This window comes from Sinocyclocheilus anshuiensis, unplaced genomic scaffold (assembly GCF_001515605.1).
Source record: "Sinocyclocheilus anshuiensis isolate Anshui unplaced genomic scaffold, SAMN03320099.WGS_v1.1 scaffold9, whole genome shotgun sequence".
Taxonomy (NCBI): domain Eukaryota; kingdom Metazoa; phylum Chordata; class Actinopteri; order Cypriniformes; family Cyprinidae; genus Sinocyclocheilus; species Sinocyclocheilus anshuiensis.
Window position 1 is genome coordinate 2,557,165 of NW_015540887.1, and position 19,560 is coordinate 2,576,724.

The 19,560-nt window shown below is 38.7% G+C and overlaps 1 protein-coding gene across 6 annotated transcripts in view; it reads left to right on the forward strand.

Moving 5' to 3' along the window:
• pard3bb (par-3 family cell polarity regulator beta b) overlaps positions 1–18,058 on the forward strand; it is a 336,571-nt gene extending 318,513 nt beyond the window's left edge. For all 6 annotated transcript variants that reach the window (XM_016486505.1, XM_016486504.1, XM_016486507.1 and 3 more), the window contains 2 exons: positions 6,502–6,578; positions 16,707–18,058. In XM_016486505.1, the coding sequence (XP_016341991.1) occupies positions 6,502–6,578; positions 16,707–17,061 (432 nt within the window). In that variant the 3' untranslated portion in view covers positions 17,062–18,058. The remainder of the gene's footprint in view (positions 1–6,501; positions 6,579–16,706) is intronic.
• Positions 18,059–19,560: the final 1,502 nt, after the last annotated feature.

The window sequence follows — 19,560 nt, forward strand, 5'->3', positions numbered from 1 at the left end:
CAAAGCTGACTAAAAGTGATCGAGGATGGATAATTTCGACGAACTTGATGAACCTGTGATATCTTCTTCAGGGCGAAAAAGGAAAATAAAAGCCGAAACATTTTCACGGAACCTTGCAAAAGCAGCGCGTTACAGTGGTGAGGGAAAAGCTCCGTGTATTGCGTGTAATCACATCCATACAGTCTATGATCACAACAACATTTGTCAGGTGTCTACATTGTCAGCTGAGGAGATTACAAATATTAATGTATATAAAAATGTAAATATTACTACATGCTAATAAATGTGTCAATTTAAACTTCTAAAAAAATGGTTACACTTTATTTTGATAGTCCACTTTAGACATTCAACTAGCTATAAGTAACTTTACAACTATATCAATTCTCATTGATTTTGCAACTACGTGTCTACTAACTCTCAGAGTAGACTGTTAGGTTAGGTTTTGGGTTAGTAGAATAAGTTGACGTATACTTGCAAAGTTTCTTATAGTCAGTATGTTTATGTTGTGGACCCGTCAAAATAAAGTGTTAGAAGATATTAAGCAGACAGTCTACTAATACTCTGACTACTAGTTGACATTTAGTTGCAAAGTTACTTACTGTTAGTAGAATGTCTAAAGTGGACTATCAAAATAAGGTGTTACCCAAATGGTTATAATTATTGCCGTCATTTAATAATCAGTGAAAACCAAAAAAAAAAAAAAAGATTTAAAGGCATAAATTTGAGATATTTTTTATTTGTTTTATCTAATGGAGTGACATTCATACGTTTTTAAGTATTACATTAGTTCTTTTAGAGGAGAAAGAAAGAAAGAAAGAAAGAAAGAAAGAAAGAAAGAAAGAAAGAAAAAGGGAAAGAAAGAAAGAAAGAAAGAAAGAAAGAAAGAAAGAAAGAAAGAAAGAAAAAGGGTTATGCTTTGAGACTTCAAAGTTTAGAAATCCTAGAAAATGTCTGATATTTATAGCTTATGAAACAAACATTTGCAAATAAGTTAGATGCACAAACTACAACTACATAAACAAAGGTCACAGCTTTTCCGATGCGTATGCCTTTGAATATGAACCTTACTGTTTCACATATAAAAAGTATGCTGTGTTTTGATATTTAACATTCATCATCAGTCATTATGTGCTGCCAGACATGTATGACTTGTGTTAGCACAAGTCGAATGTATTGCTGGTATGTACTTAGCATCTAAGGAGGCTGATCAAACAGCATATTGTTGAGCATCACTTAGAGCGAGTGAAAAGGACAGATTAATCTGCACCGCTAAAGGTTTCTTCATGAATAAACTCATTTATGGGTTATTAACATTTAACAAGTGCCATTTTCAGCCCTGCGAGTTTGGCCGGCTTGAGCAAACTCTCGATAATGTCGCGGGTGAGAGTTTGCACTGTCAGATCAAGAGATTTCTTTAGTGGCGCCTGCAGGTGAGGCGACTCTAATGAGGCCGGGGTGCTGACTGTTTGAGGGTGAGAGTCAGCACACCCCGCCCTGCCCTTCCAGCACACCATTCTCCTCCTCTCCCCTCCTCGCATTCATTTGTTTACCTAGCCTGCAGTGAACTGTAAAATCAGACTGATTTCATCTCTGCGTTTTACATATGCATGAGCCCTGTGCAGCTCAGAGCGGAGGGATGAATACACACTCTCCAGAGAGAGACCTCCAGTGCCCCCCGAGCAAACACACGCACACCCCACACAAACACTGGCCTCTGTGCCTACACACACACACGATCACAATTAACTTAGTCATACACCTACTCGTATATTCAGATGTCAGAAAGGGGTTTTCACAGATACATGAAAATGTATTTAACCAGTTTCTTGTTGTTTTTGCATGGTTTTTGTATTAGATTTTTTTGTTGTGGTGTTGTATCTCAACAGTGTTTAGTTAAATAAAAATCTGAAATGGCAGACGAAGTCAAGAGGAATGTAGATAATTAAGATACTTTTATTCAATCCTACAAAACATCAGTAAAAATAGCTCTTATCTAATCTAAATTGACTATTTCACCTAATATTTGTGTATACTGTGCAGTTGCAGTAGGTTAGCAACATGCAAACATTAAAAGAATAGTTCATCCAAAAATGATAATTTTGTCATCAATTACTCACCCTCATGCCGTTCAAAACCTGTATAAGTTACTTTCTTGTGTTAAACACAAAAAAACGATATTTTGAAGAACCAAACAGTTGTTGGTCCCCATTGACTTCCATAGTAAGGAAAGAAATACTATGGAAGTCAATCATCAACTGTTTGATTACCAGCATTCTTCAAAATATCTTATTTTATGTTCAACATAAGAAAGAAACTCATACATGTTTGGAACAACATGAGGGTGAGAAAATGACAATTTTCATTTTTGGGTGAACTATCCCTTTAAGCTTTGTTAAAGTCAACTGAGTTTGTTGTGTGTGCTGCCTAATGTGAAATGTGAGTTGGCTTTATACTGCTTTCCAAATCTGTCACTTTTGAGGTTTCATGATAGTTGATGCTGCCTTAAAAGGTAGCTGCCTATGTAGGTACTGAGGCAGGTCACTAGGTCTTGATACACAGCAGAACATCACGTGTATCACATACGAAATGCTGCATAAATACATTTAGGATCTCCTGAATAGAATCAAAATATTGCAGGTTTTCACACCACCACGGTGCAAATCCGATGTAATTTCACCCTAGATTTTCGTAATGAACCTACATTATTACAGGGACATTCCCTCTGGAGCATCCTGGGGTTGTCTGGTTTACTCAAGGGTCCAATCAAGTGGTCAGTGTTTGGCTGGTTAGTATGTTCTCATTAAAAAAATTTTCCGTTGTTAGCATCTTAAGATTTTAGAACGCAACAGTGCCTGCCCACTTTTTAGTGGCCTTGAAGTATGTTTCCCATAGAGAAGAGTTCTAAGCCACTAACCAAACCAACCAGTTATGATGTGAATCACATCATTGCAAATTTTAATTTGAAAATTGTACACAAAGACAAGGTACAAGTATGCATACTTAACTGTGGCAAAGATCTACAAACCCCAGTACTGTGCGCCATAATTTTCTAAACCGGTGGTGATTTCTTTTCAGAATCATGTTTAATGTAGTTTTCCCCAGAAGTTCAACTGTTAAACACAATTAAAATAATGTGCACTTATGGCTTTAACAAAAGCATATTCCATCGATCAACAACCTCTCAGTTCACAGGAAGTCTTACTTAAAAGTTTTATATTTATTGTTAAAAATCAGTACCCCTATGGAGAAAATGGGCTATATTTTTACTCATGGAAGCCAACTGTTGCATTCTATTCTATAGCAAATATTTTACCAGTGTGTATTACTTTTCTTTTGAGGGCTCTTTAAAGCATTAAATAGACTTGAGCAGCTTTCTTTGATATCACATTTCAGAATAGTCACTTGTAAAGGGTTTGAGACTATCTAAATGGTACCTTCAGCCAATCAGTGTTGTAATGATGTAAATTCCCTGCATGATTAGTCACAAGACATTAGCAGCCCAGGTGATTGGCTCGAATGCTTCTGTGCATGAGGAAAGATGGCAGATTTCAAATCACGTGCTTCCAGACGAGCAAGTGTCATTGAGATGAATGGGAATGCTAACGGAGGTCTCACTCCAGGTATTATAGACCTCCTCGGGCACAGTGGTGATGACTCACTTCTTGCTCCGATCGAATCAGCAACCTTCTGGATACCAGCCTTAACTGCTGTGCCACACCACTTCTATATCTGATAAGCCCTTAAATGAGGGAAGTCATCATTGATCTCTTCGTCTCCTTTCTAGCCACAGGCTAGGTGTCTGGAAAGGTGGTTTATCCTCGTATGCACTGTTATCAGTTTCAGGGTTGCGGGGTGTTCGTTTCATGCTCCTCAGTTTGTCCATTTCCTCCTGATTGGCTGGTTTTTGGTCAGCACGGATTGGCAGCTTCTGTCAGAGTTGAAAGCACAGATGGTGAGAGGGCAGAGTGTGGACACAGTTAGCAACATGGTGTGAATGCGAGGGCACAACCAAATAATGAAGCAAATCACTGCCGTCATTACAGCGGGACAGATCCAGCCAGATATTGACCCCTGTAGGGGAAGGATCCTTTACATTTTTCTATACCAAATATTGAGTTTTGAACACCTGTGTCAGATAGTGATATCTGCTCTATTTGAAGATTTAACCCTCCAGGCATCTTCACCGTTCTGAATTTCACCGTCATCAACATTCAAAGACACCCACTTCTGTTACTCGTGGAGTTCATTGCGTCTCGTGAAGGAGAGGCAAAGATAGAGCGAGGAAGATGTGTCTGATTGAAACCGAGGACATTTCCTCTTTCGTTCAGAAGCACTTCCTCTCTGACCTCTCGCTCAACTAGCCTTTTTTTCACAGGTAACGTGCGCCTGTCCTTTCATCATATATATTGAAGCCCCGAAGACATTTCGGGTTTTTTTTTTTTTTTTTGAGACTGAAAGGAAAAAAGCTGTTATGAGGACGGTGGAGAGAGGGTGGTGGCACGGCGAGCTGTGTATTTAAAATCAGCTCATTGAGACAGATGACACAATTTCACACATATTGCCCTCGGAAAAGCAGCCAGTTTTCCATAATGGCCCCAACCTTCATCTGTCAGGCCCTGCTAAATCTACTGGAATAATTTCCTCATGGATTATATGTCAGTATTTATAATTGATTAAGTTACCTATATGTTTCAGGGTACAATTCTCACAGTCCCAATCCTTTGTCATCTTTTTGCTTTTTCGGGTGAAGAGGGACAAGGCGGCTGCGAGACAAATGGGGGAAGTCTCACCAAAATGAAGTCTCTGCTTCTGAATGTTTTATTCGGGCTCTAAACGGCATGATCATTGCACACGGTTTGACCAAATCCCATTGAAAGCGCCGGTCTTTAGAGGAAGGAAACAGGAGATGCTCCCAAATCTGCATGCTGAATTGAGGGGAGGTTTAGCCCGTGTTTTAAGAGATTGCTCATCTTGCTAATGTAATGCGCACAGTTAATCTGGCTCTTCCTTGGGCTTGAGTCAGGCTTAGTCCAGGAGGGTTGGAGAACTGTTAGACTCCATCCTGTTTTAGGAAACATAATCTGGGATCTGGCTTTTTACCCCCTCCCCAAGACTCCCAGTACTAAATCCCCCAATAAGCAGCCTTTGTGAGCAATTCACACTGCCTTTCATGGCTTGATTACAGGGCACAGCAGGTATTTCAGGGGGAAGGTGACTCCGTGATGAATGTGGAGAGAGAGAGTGACAGGGCCAGTGCTGGTCTAGAATGTGGCATTGAATGAATCGCTCACGTTAATTCATGTTTCACAATGAACTCCACAGTAATGTGATGAGACCGATAGGGGTGTCTGCCTAGGTGGAATAGGTGTCCTTGTGCCAAGTTGAGAAATTAACCAGGGGTCATGGCAAAAATTGTATTTTAAATCTGGAGGGCATAATTGAAATTAGAATATAATGTTTCATTATATTCTATTAAATATTTTTAATTGTGGGTTTAGTGACTCTTCAGACACCATTGTGACCTGTAACTGACAGATATCTGTGTTCACCTTCATAAAGGTGAGTGATGTTGAATGTGTGTAGCTACTATAGTGTGTTATTTAATTAAGACTAAATATCATTATATTAAACAATTATTATTTGAAGTATTAAGGAATTATTAAAAATAAATTATAACAATTAAAATTATTCTATTAATTAAATTATCACTTTTTAATTTATATATTTTTCTCAGCAAGGATGCATTAATTTCAGTGTCTGTAAAAAGTGACAGTAAAGATATTTGTTTCAAAATGTCACTTTTCTGTTTCAAATAAATGCTGTTCTTTTTAACTTTCTATGCACCTATGAATCTTTAAAAAATTCATTACCATTTCAATGAAAATATTAAAGACTAACTTTTTTTTTAAACATTGATAATAATATGACATTTATTTGTGAGACTGAAGACTGAAAATTCAGCTTTGCATCATAGGAATAAATATGAAAATATATTATAATATTGAAATATATTATAAAATATGCAATATCCTGTAAATGGAATACAGTCATTTTAAATTGTAATAATTCACAACATTGCAGTTTATACTGTATTTTTTTATTTTAAAAATGCAGGCTTGGTAAGCAAAAGGTCACAAAAAGAAACATAATGTTTTAAAATATAAGTGCCAATCAGCAGTAGAGCACTGTTCATTGTAAGATTTTTTTTTAAATTATGATCAGTTATTTAAAATGCATTCCAGTGTTGTGATATCTTGAGCGTTATTTACAGCTACTTTTATGTTTGATATCGATTTGATTTTGTAGGTAATAGCCTTAAATGCTCAGGTTGAATCATTTTTTACATCTAGAATTATTATGTACAACATGCTTTGTGTGTATACTGCCCTGTTGACACTGCCACACACCGCAGTAGCTGTATTGCAGTCAATCATTATGTGACGTTGTCATGTATACTGCCTCGGCTCTTTTTCACTCTGCTCTCTTCTTGCTCTTTACCAGATGCCAATGAGAAACCCTGACCCCAGAATTACACCCCGCTATGAGGACGTCGAGCGACAGTACGCCTCCCTGCCCAGGTAAGAGCGTCTACTCATTAATCCCGCATCCTTCATGACAAAATGAGAAGAGATGGAGAGCTAGAAAAGGAGAAGACAGAAAGGAAGAGAGGGGGAGAGCAGGTAGTCATCTGTCTCTCTCATGCAGAGCTGAATAATCCTCTTTAAAGCATATAATTAAATCTGGAGTGTCTGCCTTCTGAGGCCCTCCTATCCTGGGAATTCACCTGATCCTCTCCAGGGAGACGGCCATGCGGTCGCAGCTCTGTAACCCGATCACAGAGCGCATTTCTGGAGCCGCCTAAAGTTACGGCTGCCTCTTTCTGTCTGTCTTTTTCTCCTCCGACGCTTCTATCGTTCTCAATCACGTCTTTCTGTGTTTGCTGAGCCTGACCGACCATGACAGCCAGCGCAAACAAACAGGCAAGCGCACAGGCGTGAATGTTGGCTCGTAAAGTCCACAGCCTGTTTGCCCTCTCCGATCTGTGTAAACAGCGCTGGTGTTGCTGAGAGGGTCACGGTTTATGAGTTTGGCACATGTAAGTGTGGATCTGTCATCACATGATTGCAGACTACTATAAACGAATAACTGATAACAAATGAGACACATTAAGAAATCTAAAACTTGCAAGTGATGAACTTTTAAAAGTGTTGGCGAGGCACTCATTGAATTGAAATAAAGCGCTAAAACACTTATAAAGTATTTATCACTTTCCCTGCAGCATCATTACAGGGGAGAACTAAGATTTCACTCCCCCAAAATGGCTTATCGCAACAGATTTTAGTATCAACCACCCCGGGGTCTACTTTCAAAGCCATTTCCCTTCTAAATAACGCTCCTCACCTCTGTTAAGTCTCTAGATCCATTAGGGTACAACGTGTTTTTTGTGCTGATGCAAAAAGGGGGCCAAACGTGGGCTAAAAATGCCTGTGGCATACTCTTGCTTTCATTATTACACCATTCCGAAACTGGAAGAGTTTCAAATCTGTGTCCGGCCCACGCTGAGGTCACTGGTTATGCAGTCGACTGAAGGTTGGCCTGGTCGCAAAAGCGTGCAGCTTTTCCATGTGTGTCTAATTATAACCATTAGTGCATTGATACACCCACTTATTACCCAGTGTGCTCAGCTCGGGGTCAGCCAATCAGAAGCACCGTTCGCCACCTGCCTCCAGATTATTGGATTAAGTGGGCAAGTCAAATTTGTGATTCATTGTGTTAGGGCTTTCATTGGACCGTTTTAGTGATAATTGGGTGATGAATGCACAGATGGTGGCCCATTTCGATGAACTCTGGTCAAGAGGCACATTTTTGGAGCTATTCTTTAGTGCACAAATCAATCACAATCACTCGTTCTTCCTCATCCTATCCTTCACTTTAAAACTAACCAGTTCCTTTCTTAAGAAACACCCTCCTAAATCTCCCCTAGTCCCACACTCTTTGGCTTTTCTGCTAGTGGGCCTTCCCAGACCTCTTCAGACTGGTCACAATGGTCTTATTGTTTATTCCGCCTCATGTTAGAAGACCTCTTAATGTGTCTTTGCAGTCTACTCTAAATGAGTGTAAAATCGGCTGTTGTCGAACCTTAGGAGAGCTTAAAAGACTCTGTTGAAGCAGTTTGTACAAATGTCAGTAAATTGTTCGCGTATCTTTTAGATTAGCCAGCGAGCTGTCAGTTTCAACACCGCAAATGCCAGAAAAGAGCTCGTGATGAGGGAAGAAGGTTACATTTGATGAGAGCTCTGAAAATAATGCCATATTTTCATTGTTCTGCCTGTTCAGTGTTGCCCTGGCAACCAACACCCACCATCTGCGCGAGGCTGGACCTCCTCACCCCGTCCTCCGATTTCTCACTTTTTTCCCTCCTTTTCCTTTCCTTCTCTGGTTTTCATTTTCCACTCCTTCTGAAGTTCGTGAAAATTTGCGTCCTCCTGTGAGGCGCGTCAGGTTTGTAAATTGTCGTTGGTGTCAAAAAGACATGATGGCTGATTGCTGTTCGGAGTCTCCCGCAGGTGAGCTCATAGGTGTCCGACAAGCTGCGAACTGCGAGCTTCTGCTCAGACCGTCTCCCGTCCAATAGCAGGAAGAGAGCGCAAGCGTGACTTCTACAGAGCAAACCTCATTTAGCACCGTTCAGCCCCTGCGTCCATTACCACACCGGGCTGGTAGCAGATGGAGAATATTAGGCTAATGATTAAATGAAGCAGGTGGACATTTTTTGATGGTTTCACTTGCTGCAGCAAATGTGGTCAATCATTACTCATTCAACGCTTAGAATTCGCTTCGAGGTTTTGGAATAGCTGGCCATTGGGCACCGTTTCAAGGAGGTATTATTCGTACTTGGACATTCTCAGCCTGAGATGCAGGATCCACAAAAAAATATATATTTCACTGATCTATTTCAGACTTCACGAGAATGAGACCACTTAACCGCCTGACTCATCTTTGAAGACATGTAGCACCCATCACATACCTTTCATACAGTTCTCACACATACACACGGACGCCTATTCATTTCACACTCTCAAGGCTGAGTGTTGTGAAAGAGTAAGTTCAGTTGCTCATTTTCACTTCCCTTTTGTCAAAGCCATCTGCGATACGAAGCTTCAGTTACCGCCGATATTACAGCAGTCGATTTAAAGAAGAAATTCAATTAGATCTGGCAAAATAATCAGAGTTTCAAGTCTAATGTTGCTCCTAATTTGTGTAATTACATTTTAGGTCATACAATAACATTTCTGAGGGATAGACACCTATCTTGTTAACTACGTTTGTTATGAGAGCTGAATGTTTGGTTCATTTCTCCGCTCCCAATATAAGGTTGGAATTCCAACCAAATAATCCTGCCTGGATTTGTCGTCTCGGTGGGATCCTACCCGGTGTTATATGACGGCCAGAGGTCAGCAGGCCGTCCGTTTGTGTACGTGTCTGTGTGTGTGAGGGTAAGGTGCACTGTTCCCGAGGGCAGCTGAATAAACAGCCCGGCCTTCAGATGGTCCACAGTGTTACTTTTTCAGCCAGGTGCACTATGGGAGCTCTGATGTAATCTCCAAAACATGGCACTTATTTCAGGGCAGCCCCTGTCTAGGATAGCTAGGATACTCTGGTTTGAATGTTTCCGTGTCAAAAAAATGATTGTCAGCTACAAGCTCCTCAAGCAAAAAGCTTTACAGACAGCAGAACACGACGGTCCTCAGTGACAACAGCAAGAATGAGATAACAGACGTTCACCAGACAACATTCACCAATCAGACACTGGAGTTGATGTTCCAGGATGAAGGTTTGAGGAGTGAACAGCTGGCACCTTCTGTTTTTTCCCTCTTCTCTCTTTGGTGATGGACGACCGAAGCATTTATCTTTCATTATTTCTCACTTTACCTATATTGCTCTTTTGTTTTGGTTCCTTTGTCATTAAAGAGTCATTGAATTGGTAATGAAATCTCATTTTAAGAGGGAAACTTTGTTACCTTGAGTTTCATAAGTGCTTAACTGGGTTAGGAAGCCCAAATGAAGACAGCAGTCTCTTACTCACGTTGGAATTTGGCTGATATGAAGAGCCTGCGAAAATGAAGATGTCTCCATGTATAACATGCTGGCTTATGGCTGTCATCACGGTTTGAAAGTAATGGTAAAACGACTCAGAATATCATTTTGTCTGCATCTGCTCACTGCATGATGGGGAACTGGAGGCCGATTTTTAATATACCTTTCATTGTCATTCTGTGAAAGGGGATCATTTCGTTCTTTAGCTATTTGCGTTGCAGGAGTTTCTCAGGGGACTAATTTAGTCTGCACATTTAGTCTGCACTGTTTATCCATGTGGCTATCAAAAGGGAATCATGCCATAATCATTTATACGTAAGCATTCTGAATGACTTTGTAAAGCTCAAAATGTTTGTAGGGACTGTATGTGGTTTGCTTGTCTTTTTTCTGTAGAGCTTAGTCAGGGTGGAGGGCATATTTTTAACACATTTCGCATTTTGTTTTGTTTTGTTTTTTTGTTTGTTTGTTTTTCCACTGGATTTGGAATCAATGATTATAATTTATTTAATTGTTTATTTTATCTGTCAGCTGACCAATCTGTGGAACTCAATACATCCCATTGAGCAGTCTGTACTTCTATCCCTCACAGCCTCATTTTCATTCAAGTGATTAAATATGCCATCTACCCTGACTAAGGGCCATGGGTGCTCAAAACAGCTGCTCCCAGCTGTTGAGCCCACAAAACCATTTAAATAACTGCACATTAGGAATGTCTTGTAATTCCCAACCAAGCCCCGAATGCAGTTGCACAGAATCTTTAAACCAGGAGGGAAATGTGTCCCAGTGGGCCACATACCACTATAGCACATTTAGTTCGAAAAATCAGGATTTCACGGACTGAATACTAAATTTACTGCCATGAGATACTTAGACAAGAACGGGCCTAAAGTTCTTATCTTGATCACTGATCCTCAAACTGCATGCCTGTGCTAAATAACATGCTGCCACTTCCTGATTTCCCAGCTTTTTTTTAAGGGAGGGCAAGAGGGCAATATAATGTATATATAGTGTTGGGTAAGTTACTTTCAAAAAGTAATTAATTACTATTACTAATTACATCATCAATATTGTATTTAAATTACTAATTACTCTGTCTGAAAAGTAATTTAGTTACTCAATAAGTAACTTAATTATTCAAATCGCTAATTAGGCTACATCTTAAAATCCATATAAACCTTAAAGCATAGACAATAAAATTTAAACTCTTTATTCTTTCAATGTGAGTCAAGCATAGAATAGTTTAGCCTTTTAGCTTTAAAACAACTGTAATACTTAAACATTTTTATAAAAAATGTAACCTTCTTTGGTTAACAAATAGAAATACTCTATTTCTATATCTGAATAAATATCTGAATAACAAAAAAGCTTAAAAAAGTTTAAACAATACATTTCAGTTTTGCAAGATGTTCAGGAAAAGCCCAACTAGTAAAATACGTACAGGTTTATGTAAAAATAACACGTTAACTAATGTAGGTAAGAATAAATTACAGAAATGATCTCCTCTGCTGAATAAAGTCCGGTCAGATCGCGCTGTTCTTCTGAGGTAAATTCCGGCTTATTCCTCATAGCAGGTCTTCTTTCAAAAACTATGAAAATTAGATGAATCTTGATTTTTTTTTTTATCTATTTTTTTGTATCTAGGTGAGAGCGTTTGCACGCAGGTGACTGCATATAATGAGCTCAGATACGGGAAAGACTGTACCTCGCTTTAGTTTCATACGGATTACATAATCAGAGAATATTCGTTTTCGATTTGAATTCGTTCATTTAAAAGTAGACACTTCAAGCTTTCAGATACGGGAAAGACTGTACCTCGCTTTAGTTTCATACGGATTACATAATCAGAGAATATTCGTTTTCGATTTGAATTCGTTCATTTAAAAGTAGACACTTCAAGCTTCATGTACAGGAAAGACTGTACCTCACTTTAGTTTCATACAAATTACATAATAAGAGAATATTCGTTTTCAATTTTAATTAGTTCATTTAAAAGTAGACACTTCAAACTTTCTATAGACATATTTCTCATGTCTCTGTGTCAAGTATTCGCTGAGTTTGTGATGCGTAGAAAGTTGCTCACGGAGACCTAGATGGCAGAAAATGCACCCTGTTTGTTTTGTTTATTTTACAAAAGCACAATGTTTTGTTGATATTGTCAGTGTACACAAATAAAAGTAGGCCCTTTTTTAGATTCAATTGATTTTAGTCTTATCTGTATCTGAGTATTTAAGGTTTCTCTGTGAATCAGGAAAAACTGAAAGTGAACGCGCCAGCATGCAGAGGGTTAAAGACGCTGCATTCAATTTTATCTTTAGACTGTAAATTTAGATTTCAAATTCAATATTGATTTTAGAACTGTTGAAATTATTTCCAGTATGTAACACAAGTACTTTATAAGTAACTGTAATTAAATTACCTAAAAATGAACAGTAATCCCTTACTTTACTTTTTCAGTGGATAAGTAATTTAATTACAGTAGCGCATTCCTTAGTAACGCGTTACACCCAACACTGTATATATATATTAGTGCTGTCAATCGATTAAAAGAATTAACTAATTAATCGCACATTTCTTCTGCAATTAATTGTGATTAATCCCACCTAACATTGAAGTTTTTAAATATACTTTTATATTACAATAATTTCACATTCAATTAATGTACAAACAACATAAAGACAACAAGAAACAACATATTTGTTTAATGGCATCTTTTTTATGACTGAAGGTCAGTATACTGATACCAATGCTACAGTATACTGAAGTCTCTAGGAAATTGTTCTTTTTTTCCCTAATATTTAACCACTGACTATAGCCATTCAACATTACAGTATAATTGAGAGCTATCAATTTTAACATTTATTAGACTTTAAAAAATAACTTCTAATTTAAGTAAACTTAAAACAATCTTCACATAAACCCATTATAATGGATGTCATATTTACCTGTTCCCATTCAGCAAGTAGGAAATGTACAGAAATTGAATAAAGTTATCAAACACTAAATTCTAAATTAAATATAGATGAATCTTTAAATCTACAAAAGTTATCGATTTCCTCTTTTTTCTTTGATTAACGGACATCACAGCAGCTGGGTTATTAGGTTATTTGGCTGCTATTACAATAAGCCGCTGCTGAACGTGACACGGATCTGACACGCATGCTCGTAATATGAAATGATACAGGCTACAGTGTGTGCCGCTGTATTTGTGCATGAAGAGCACATACTACGAGCACAGTATAACGGCTGACAGGACAGGAAAATTCATTTTTACTGACAAATGGCTTGACAACATCTCATGTGACCCAGTTCACTTGTTCTACTAAAGCTCCTCATCACCTGTACTGTTTCTGCGCTCGTTTGACTAGCGCCTGTCGCTGAGGTGAAGTGGAGTGCGCGACTGAAAAGTCTCCCGTTTGATGTGGGCGTAAAGATGTTCTGCGTCTAAATGAATGCAATTCTTGTTAAGAAAAAAGAGTCCTGGTTTTAAATTATTTGTTTGTTTAAAATTTTGAGGAAAAATTGGATTACAATAGAGTTTTTAAAAATGGCAAAACCTATAGAAAAAATATATAAAATTTAGGTTGGCCGCCTGAGGTTAACAATCAGTATTTTCTGAAGGTTAAGTACCTCCTTTCATTGACTAAAGAAAAAAAAATGTTCAAGTGTTTCAGGCCTTATATTGTACCCTGTTCATGGAAAGTGCCAGTAATGATTTCCAGTCTTTATTGCTTCCTCTGGTTTCCCCAGCTGTTGATCGTATTCACAGTGGAAAATTCTTCACCCTCTAGGCCTCTTGTGTCCTGTCTCTGTAGACCGTCCCTCAAAACTGTAGGACTCAACATCAAGAAAAGATTATATACAGAAGTATAAGCGCTTTGTGTTTTGTAATAGCCTGTTGGAGGACTATAGGTTTGAGAACAGGAAAGATTAATTGTTAATGTTCTGGGCTTGAGGTGAGGTCTTGAATAAGCTAGCAAAACCAGGTGCAGGCAGTCACTGCAAAGCTTATAATCTCCAACAGTAATGATGATTTTGGCCTTCACTTTGCAAACACACACACCGTACACACACACTGCTTTTCTGGGACAGCTGAGGCTGTGACGTCACAGCCAGTGATATAGCAAATGACTGACTGAGAGGGTCAAGAGGGAGTGCGTGCGTCCAGACACCCGGTTGTCCCACTGGATGGGTGGTCACAGCTTTGGAGAGATTAAAGGGGTCATATGATGCTGCTAAAAAGAACAGTATTTGGTGTAATGAAATGTGTTTATGCGGTTTAAGGTTCAAAAAACACATTATTTTCCACATACTGTACATTATTGTTTCTCCTCTCTTCTTTCTTTGCGTGAACATTTGGGCAGCGTTATGCAAATCTTCCCAAATAGCGACGTAGGTATGTGGGGGCATGTTAGAACGAGCCGTTTTAGGTAGACGTGGCTGACTCTTAACTTTTATAAAGAATATCTCTTTGGATTTGAGACTTTAGTCTTTGCAACTTTACAGATCTTCTTTATGCACCAAGAGCTTGTAACACTCCAAAGAGAAAGGAAAAATTGAAATCGCATCATATGACCCCTTTAAGATGATTTTTGGAATGCCTGATTTCTTGCCCTCCAGGTGTTCAGGAAACCCTCCCTTAAAGGGAACGAGACCACAGTGAAAGAGTGCACTTTCCGCCGAGGGCCTTCAGACTGATGTTTTCCACATTCAGCAGGAGTAACACGATATGTGTAAAACAAGTAAACGGACCATCTTGCACTAAAGTAACTAATTGATTCTGCCATCAGACGGGAAGCTTGTTCCCAGACACGTCGTACACATAAATAAGTTAATGGGGATGGTCTGGAAAGTCATACACAACGATCCAGGCTCCTTAAGACATGTGGCATGCCGAGGTTGTTAATTGATACTAGCCTGATCTATGACTGGAATGGGAAGGAGGGGAAGGAAGACAGCTGATTCGGCAGTCTGGCGAAAGCGAATGATCGTACTGTGCTCTGTCTGGTTTTATCTTCACTCTCGTTCTCATTGGTCTCTTTCTGGTTGTCGTTCAGCTGAGGTGTAATATAACTGCTGGCTAAAGCCTCTGGAACTCTGCATTCAGAGCACAGCAGCGCGAGAGCTGGAAAAATGCGAATTGTGCTATGAAAGGTGATCCATGCCGAATTAGCGTGTGGTGTCTCACATTACAGTGGAGATTATACCCTAATCAGCCAGCGTAAGGAAACCAGAGATGGCCAACTGTCTACCGTCTCCAGGGACCCTGACCGCATGTCAGTCCCTTTCCCAGACTTTGTATGTGCTTGAGACCTGTTAAAATGTTTATGTTGCAGGTCCTTGGAACGTCACGCTTGCCTCAGCACATGTAACACAGGATCATGATACCAGGACTCACTCTCGCCCTCCCTCCCCTTCCTCTCACTCTTCACAAAATGCCACTGGTCGGAATAGGAGTTACTGTATTCCGTTATCTGTTGGTCTTCAGGCCCCTGATGCCTGCAGCATTTTAGTGTACATTGTGAAGACCCAACTCCTTAAGCTTCTCTTGTAAACTGACTGGTGGTCTACTGTCTACATAGGTAGCTAGTTTCTAAGGTAGCATCCTAACTAAAAGACTAATTTTAAGCACTCGTCATAGGTAGCAACTTGGGTAATGATGACTCACTTCCTTAACACAAATAGTGATCTTCATGTGAACGCAGAGAGTTGATTCCATTAGAGTGAGACGTTAGCATGCTGCTAAGCTAACAGCTCTTTAATAATCACATGTAAGACACAAACATTAACTATTTTCTCTTAATACTATCAGTACCAAGTAAATGTTTTTTTTTATATATAAATTAATAGTTTTATTCAGCATGGATGAATTTTAAGTAATTTTAAGAATTAAGTTCTGTCATCAAAAATGACAGTAAAGATATTAATGTCAAGATTTCTATTTCAAATAAATGCTTTCTTGTTTATTCTTTTTTTCCCTCTTCATCAAAGAATCCTGGGGGAGACGGTTTCACTGTTTTGACAAAATATTAATATTTTAATTAAGCAAATATTAAGCAACTGTTTCCAATGTTGTTGATAAGACATGTTTCTTTAGCAGCAAATCAGCATGTTAGAATGATTTCTGAAGGATCATGTGACACTGAAGACTGGAGTAATGATGCTGAAAATTCGGCTTTGATATCACAGGAATAAATGACATTGTAAAATATAATAAAACAGAAAACAGTTAATTCAATTTGTAATAATATTTCATAATATTATTGTTTTACTGTATATTTGATCAAATGAATGCGTCCTTGGTGAACATAAGAAACTTCTTTTATAAACATTAAGAAATCTTACCGATCCCAAACTTTTGAATGGTTATATATATTGTAATTGTTGTGTTTATTCATATTATATTATATATAATATTATATTATCATATATATAATCTGAAAAGGCTAAAAATGTTTTCTATTTGAGCAGCTCTCTTGGTTTTGAAACAGATCAGTCTGATAAATCTTTTTTTCTAGATAAAATTATACTTGATCATGGTAAAGTCATGCTTATCTCTTTGACCATCTCTTTTCAGATCCTAACTTTCCTTTATCTTTCCTGTCTTGCAGAAGAGCACCAGTGGAACCTAATGAGTATCCCGTGCAGCCGTGGGCTGGACACAGGGACCCAACACACTACCCAAACCCACAGCCCGGCTACCACCCCAGCTACCCTCCCAGAGATAACTACCCTCGCCCTGTGGACCCTCGGCAGAACGACTCAGGGTTCTATCACCATCCTCCACAGCAGAGAGGCCCGCTTCGACAGGACGTGCCCCCATCTCCCACCATACCCCTCCGAGGCCCTCGCTTCGACACCATGAACCGCGGTGGCTACCGCAACAGCAGCCCAGAGCGCTACGCGTACGGAGAGGCACGACACTCAGACCCAAGACAGAAAAGTCCAATGACGGCAGCTGTTTAACCTCAACGTGTTTTTCACCTTGTGTACGATGTTTCTAGAGCAAGCACCAGTGTGCCTACATTTATGGACCGGTGTTTACATGTTTTTTTTTACTAACAGTTTGCTCTATACTATCTCATCTTGATAGCCAATGCTACATCTTAGAGTCCTGACACAGCATTTGCAGGGACAATGATCCATATATAACTCACTCCCACTCAGACGGTCCCTCCATATGTTTGTGCGTCTGTAAGATTAATGCTGGCCTTCAGATCCAGATATAAACACATTCCAGCACCACTTTTATTAGCACATTATTGTACAATCTTTACAATGATCATTTAAAATTGTGGTATGTGCACCAATGTGTGTCTGCCTGTGCTTACGTGAAATATTTTAGAGCACTCCATATACTCTTTGAATTTAACTTTTATATAATGGAAGGATATTAAACCACTGTACGAGATGCAGATCAACATCTTAAAATGTTTTTTAAACAGATTTGGTCATGAATAACAAAAAAGTACAATAATTTCATACTGAAAATCTTAGTCTTGAATATTTTGTAAAAAAAAAAAACAGTACAGCTGTCCTGTATGTGAAGTCATATAATCAGAGAAAGATGAAGAAAAAGAGCTTGTTTTTTTAGGAAGAGGAAAGGAGAGTCCAGAGAACCTCTGACACAGAGGAAGGATGAGAACCGCTTGTCTTCCTGGGCTTATAGCGTTCCCACCTAAATCCACACTTATGAATGAGCTGCCTCTCATTTGTTTTAAGATTCTTTACTTTTTTGATAGTATTTCATTCATGTTTAATGATTTCACATGTATTTTGGTACAAAAGACTCTCTCTGCATTCAGAGGTCAGGTAACATGATAAATAAAAGTATTATTGATTGTAGTATGTGAAACACGTATGTAACTTTTTACAAAACAGAATTATCTTTGCACCTAGTATCACTGCATACATTAATACTATGTACAAAATTTTGTCTTTTATATAACACATTTTCAATAAATATGCACTTGAAACAATTAGTCACTGTGTCATTTTAAAACTGAAACTTCCCTTTAGCTGCATATCCGTGGAGGAGAATCACTGCACTAGATGAACAATCCCATAGTACAATCCCATTTAATTTCTCAGTCCCTGATAAAAACTCTACCTGCGTGTGTGATAGTAGATGGCTGCAAATTAACACCGCCATAATGATCAATTAAGATGAAGAGGTGATATGCATCTGTGATTATGGTCCAATTTTTAAATTTGAGATGAAATTCGGGGCTATTGGAGAATGAAGAGTTTCATGTGATAATTACAAAGGCCACACACCACATTATCTGTTCGAGATTAATTAGAGCTCTGTGCAGAAGAGGAATGCTGGGAGAGAGAGACATTAGTGTATGTAAAGGAATTTTTTTGTCGAAAGGTGTGTCATTTCAGACCACTAGCGGCGCCAAATGACTTTACAACATTCTAACTGTTTCTAAGCAGGTTTTTACAAACACACCCCTTTTCTGCCATTGTTCAACAAACAGATGGCTTCACCTCAAACTCATGCCATTGGCTCAGCAATAAATTCTTAATAACCACTCAATAACTCTCACTTTTCAGGGAAATTACACAACAGGTGACTTTTATATAATCTTGTAGTAACATAATAGTAAAATAATAGATTATATATTAGCTAACTCATGTATGACATGAGGATGAATAGACAATGACAAAGTACGCCGCCATTATTGCCCAGACGTTCGTCTCTCCCAGAATCCATTTGGGATGTGTAATTATTGAAAATTATTACTAGGCAAAGTTTTAATTAGCTTTTGAGGCCGTAGTAATTATACATTTCCATTTTGTGTGGCTGAACGCGCTGTCACGACTGACAGAAACGAGAGAGAGAGGGTCCGAGGTGCTTGTTTTGGTGGTGAAGAAGCGTCTCCCACAGATATGCTGAATGACTCTGACACACTGCGATCAAATTATTGTGCTGTCATTCGTGCCACACGTTCAGAGACTTACGGATCATTTCTTTAACACGAGTCATTAATTTGATATTAATTCAATTTGATAAAGCAGAAGGACAGGTGATTAGGCTTATGTGTAATGCTAGAGACGTTATTAGACTAAAGCTTTGTTTTTATTACTTTCCTTTCGTCTCTCTTCCTCTCACAACCTCTCTCTCTCTCTCTCTCTCTCTCTCTCTCTCTCTCTCTCTGTGTCAGTGATGGAAAGAGTACTAAGAAATTGTACTTCTCGTAATTCAATATCAGAAAGTCTCTGGTTGAAGTATTTGCAACCCAAGCAGTTCTTTGGTTTGAAGATTTTATCTTTTCAAACAGTGCAAAAGGGAAATTTTGTGGAGAACTGTTAAAATGTGCCTGTAGAAATGTAGTTTAAATTGGAAGCAAGCATATGAATGTTTTCTTCTTTTTGTCTGTGTGTGAATGCATGCTGGGAATCTGATTTATGACAGTTGTGACAGACAGTCTGGAGTTGTTTCCTCTCGTCCCTCTGCTC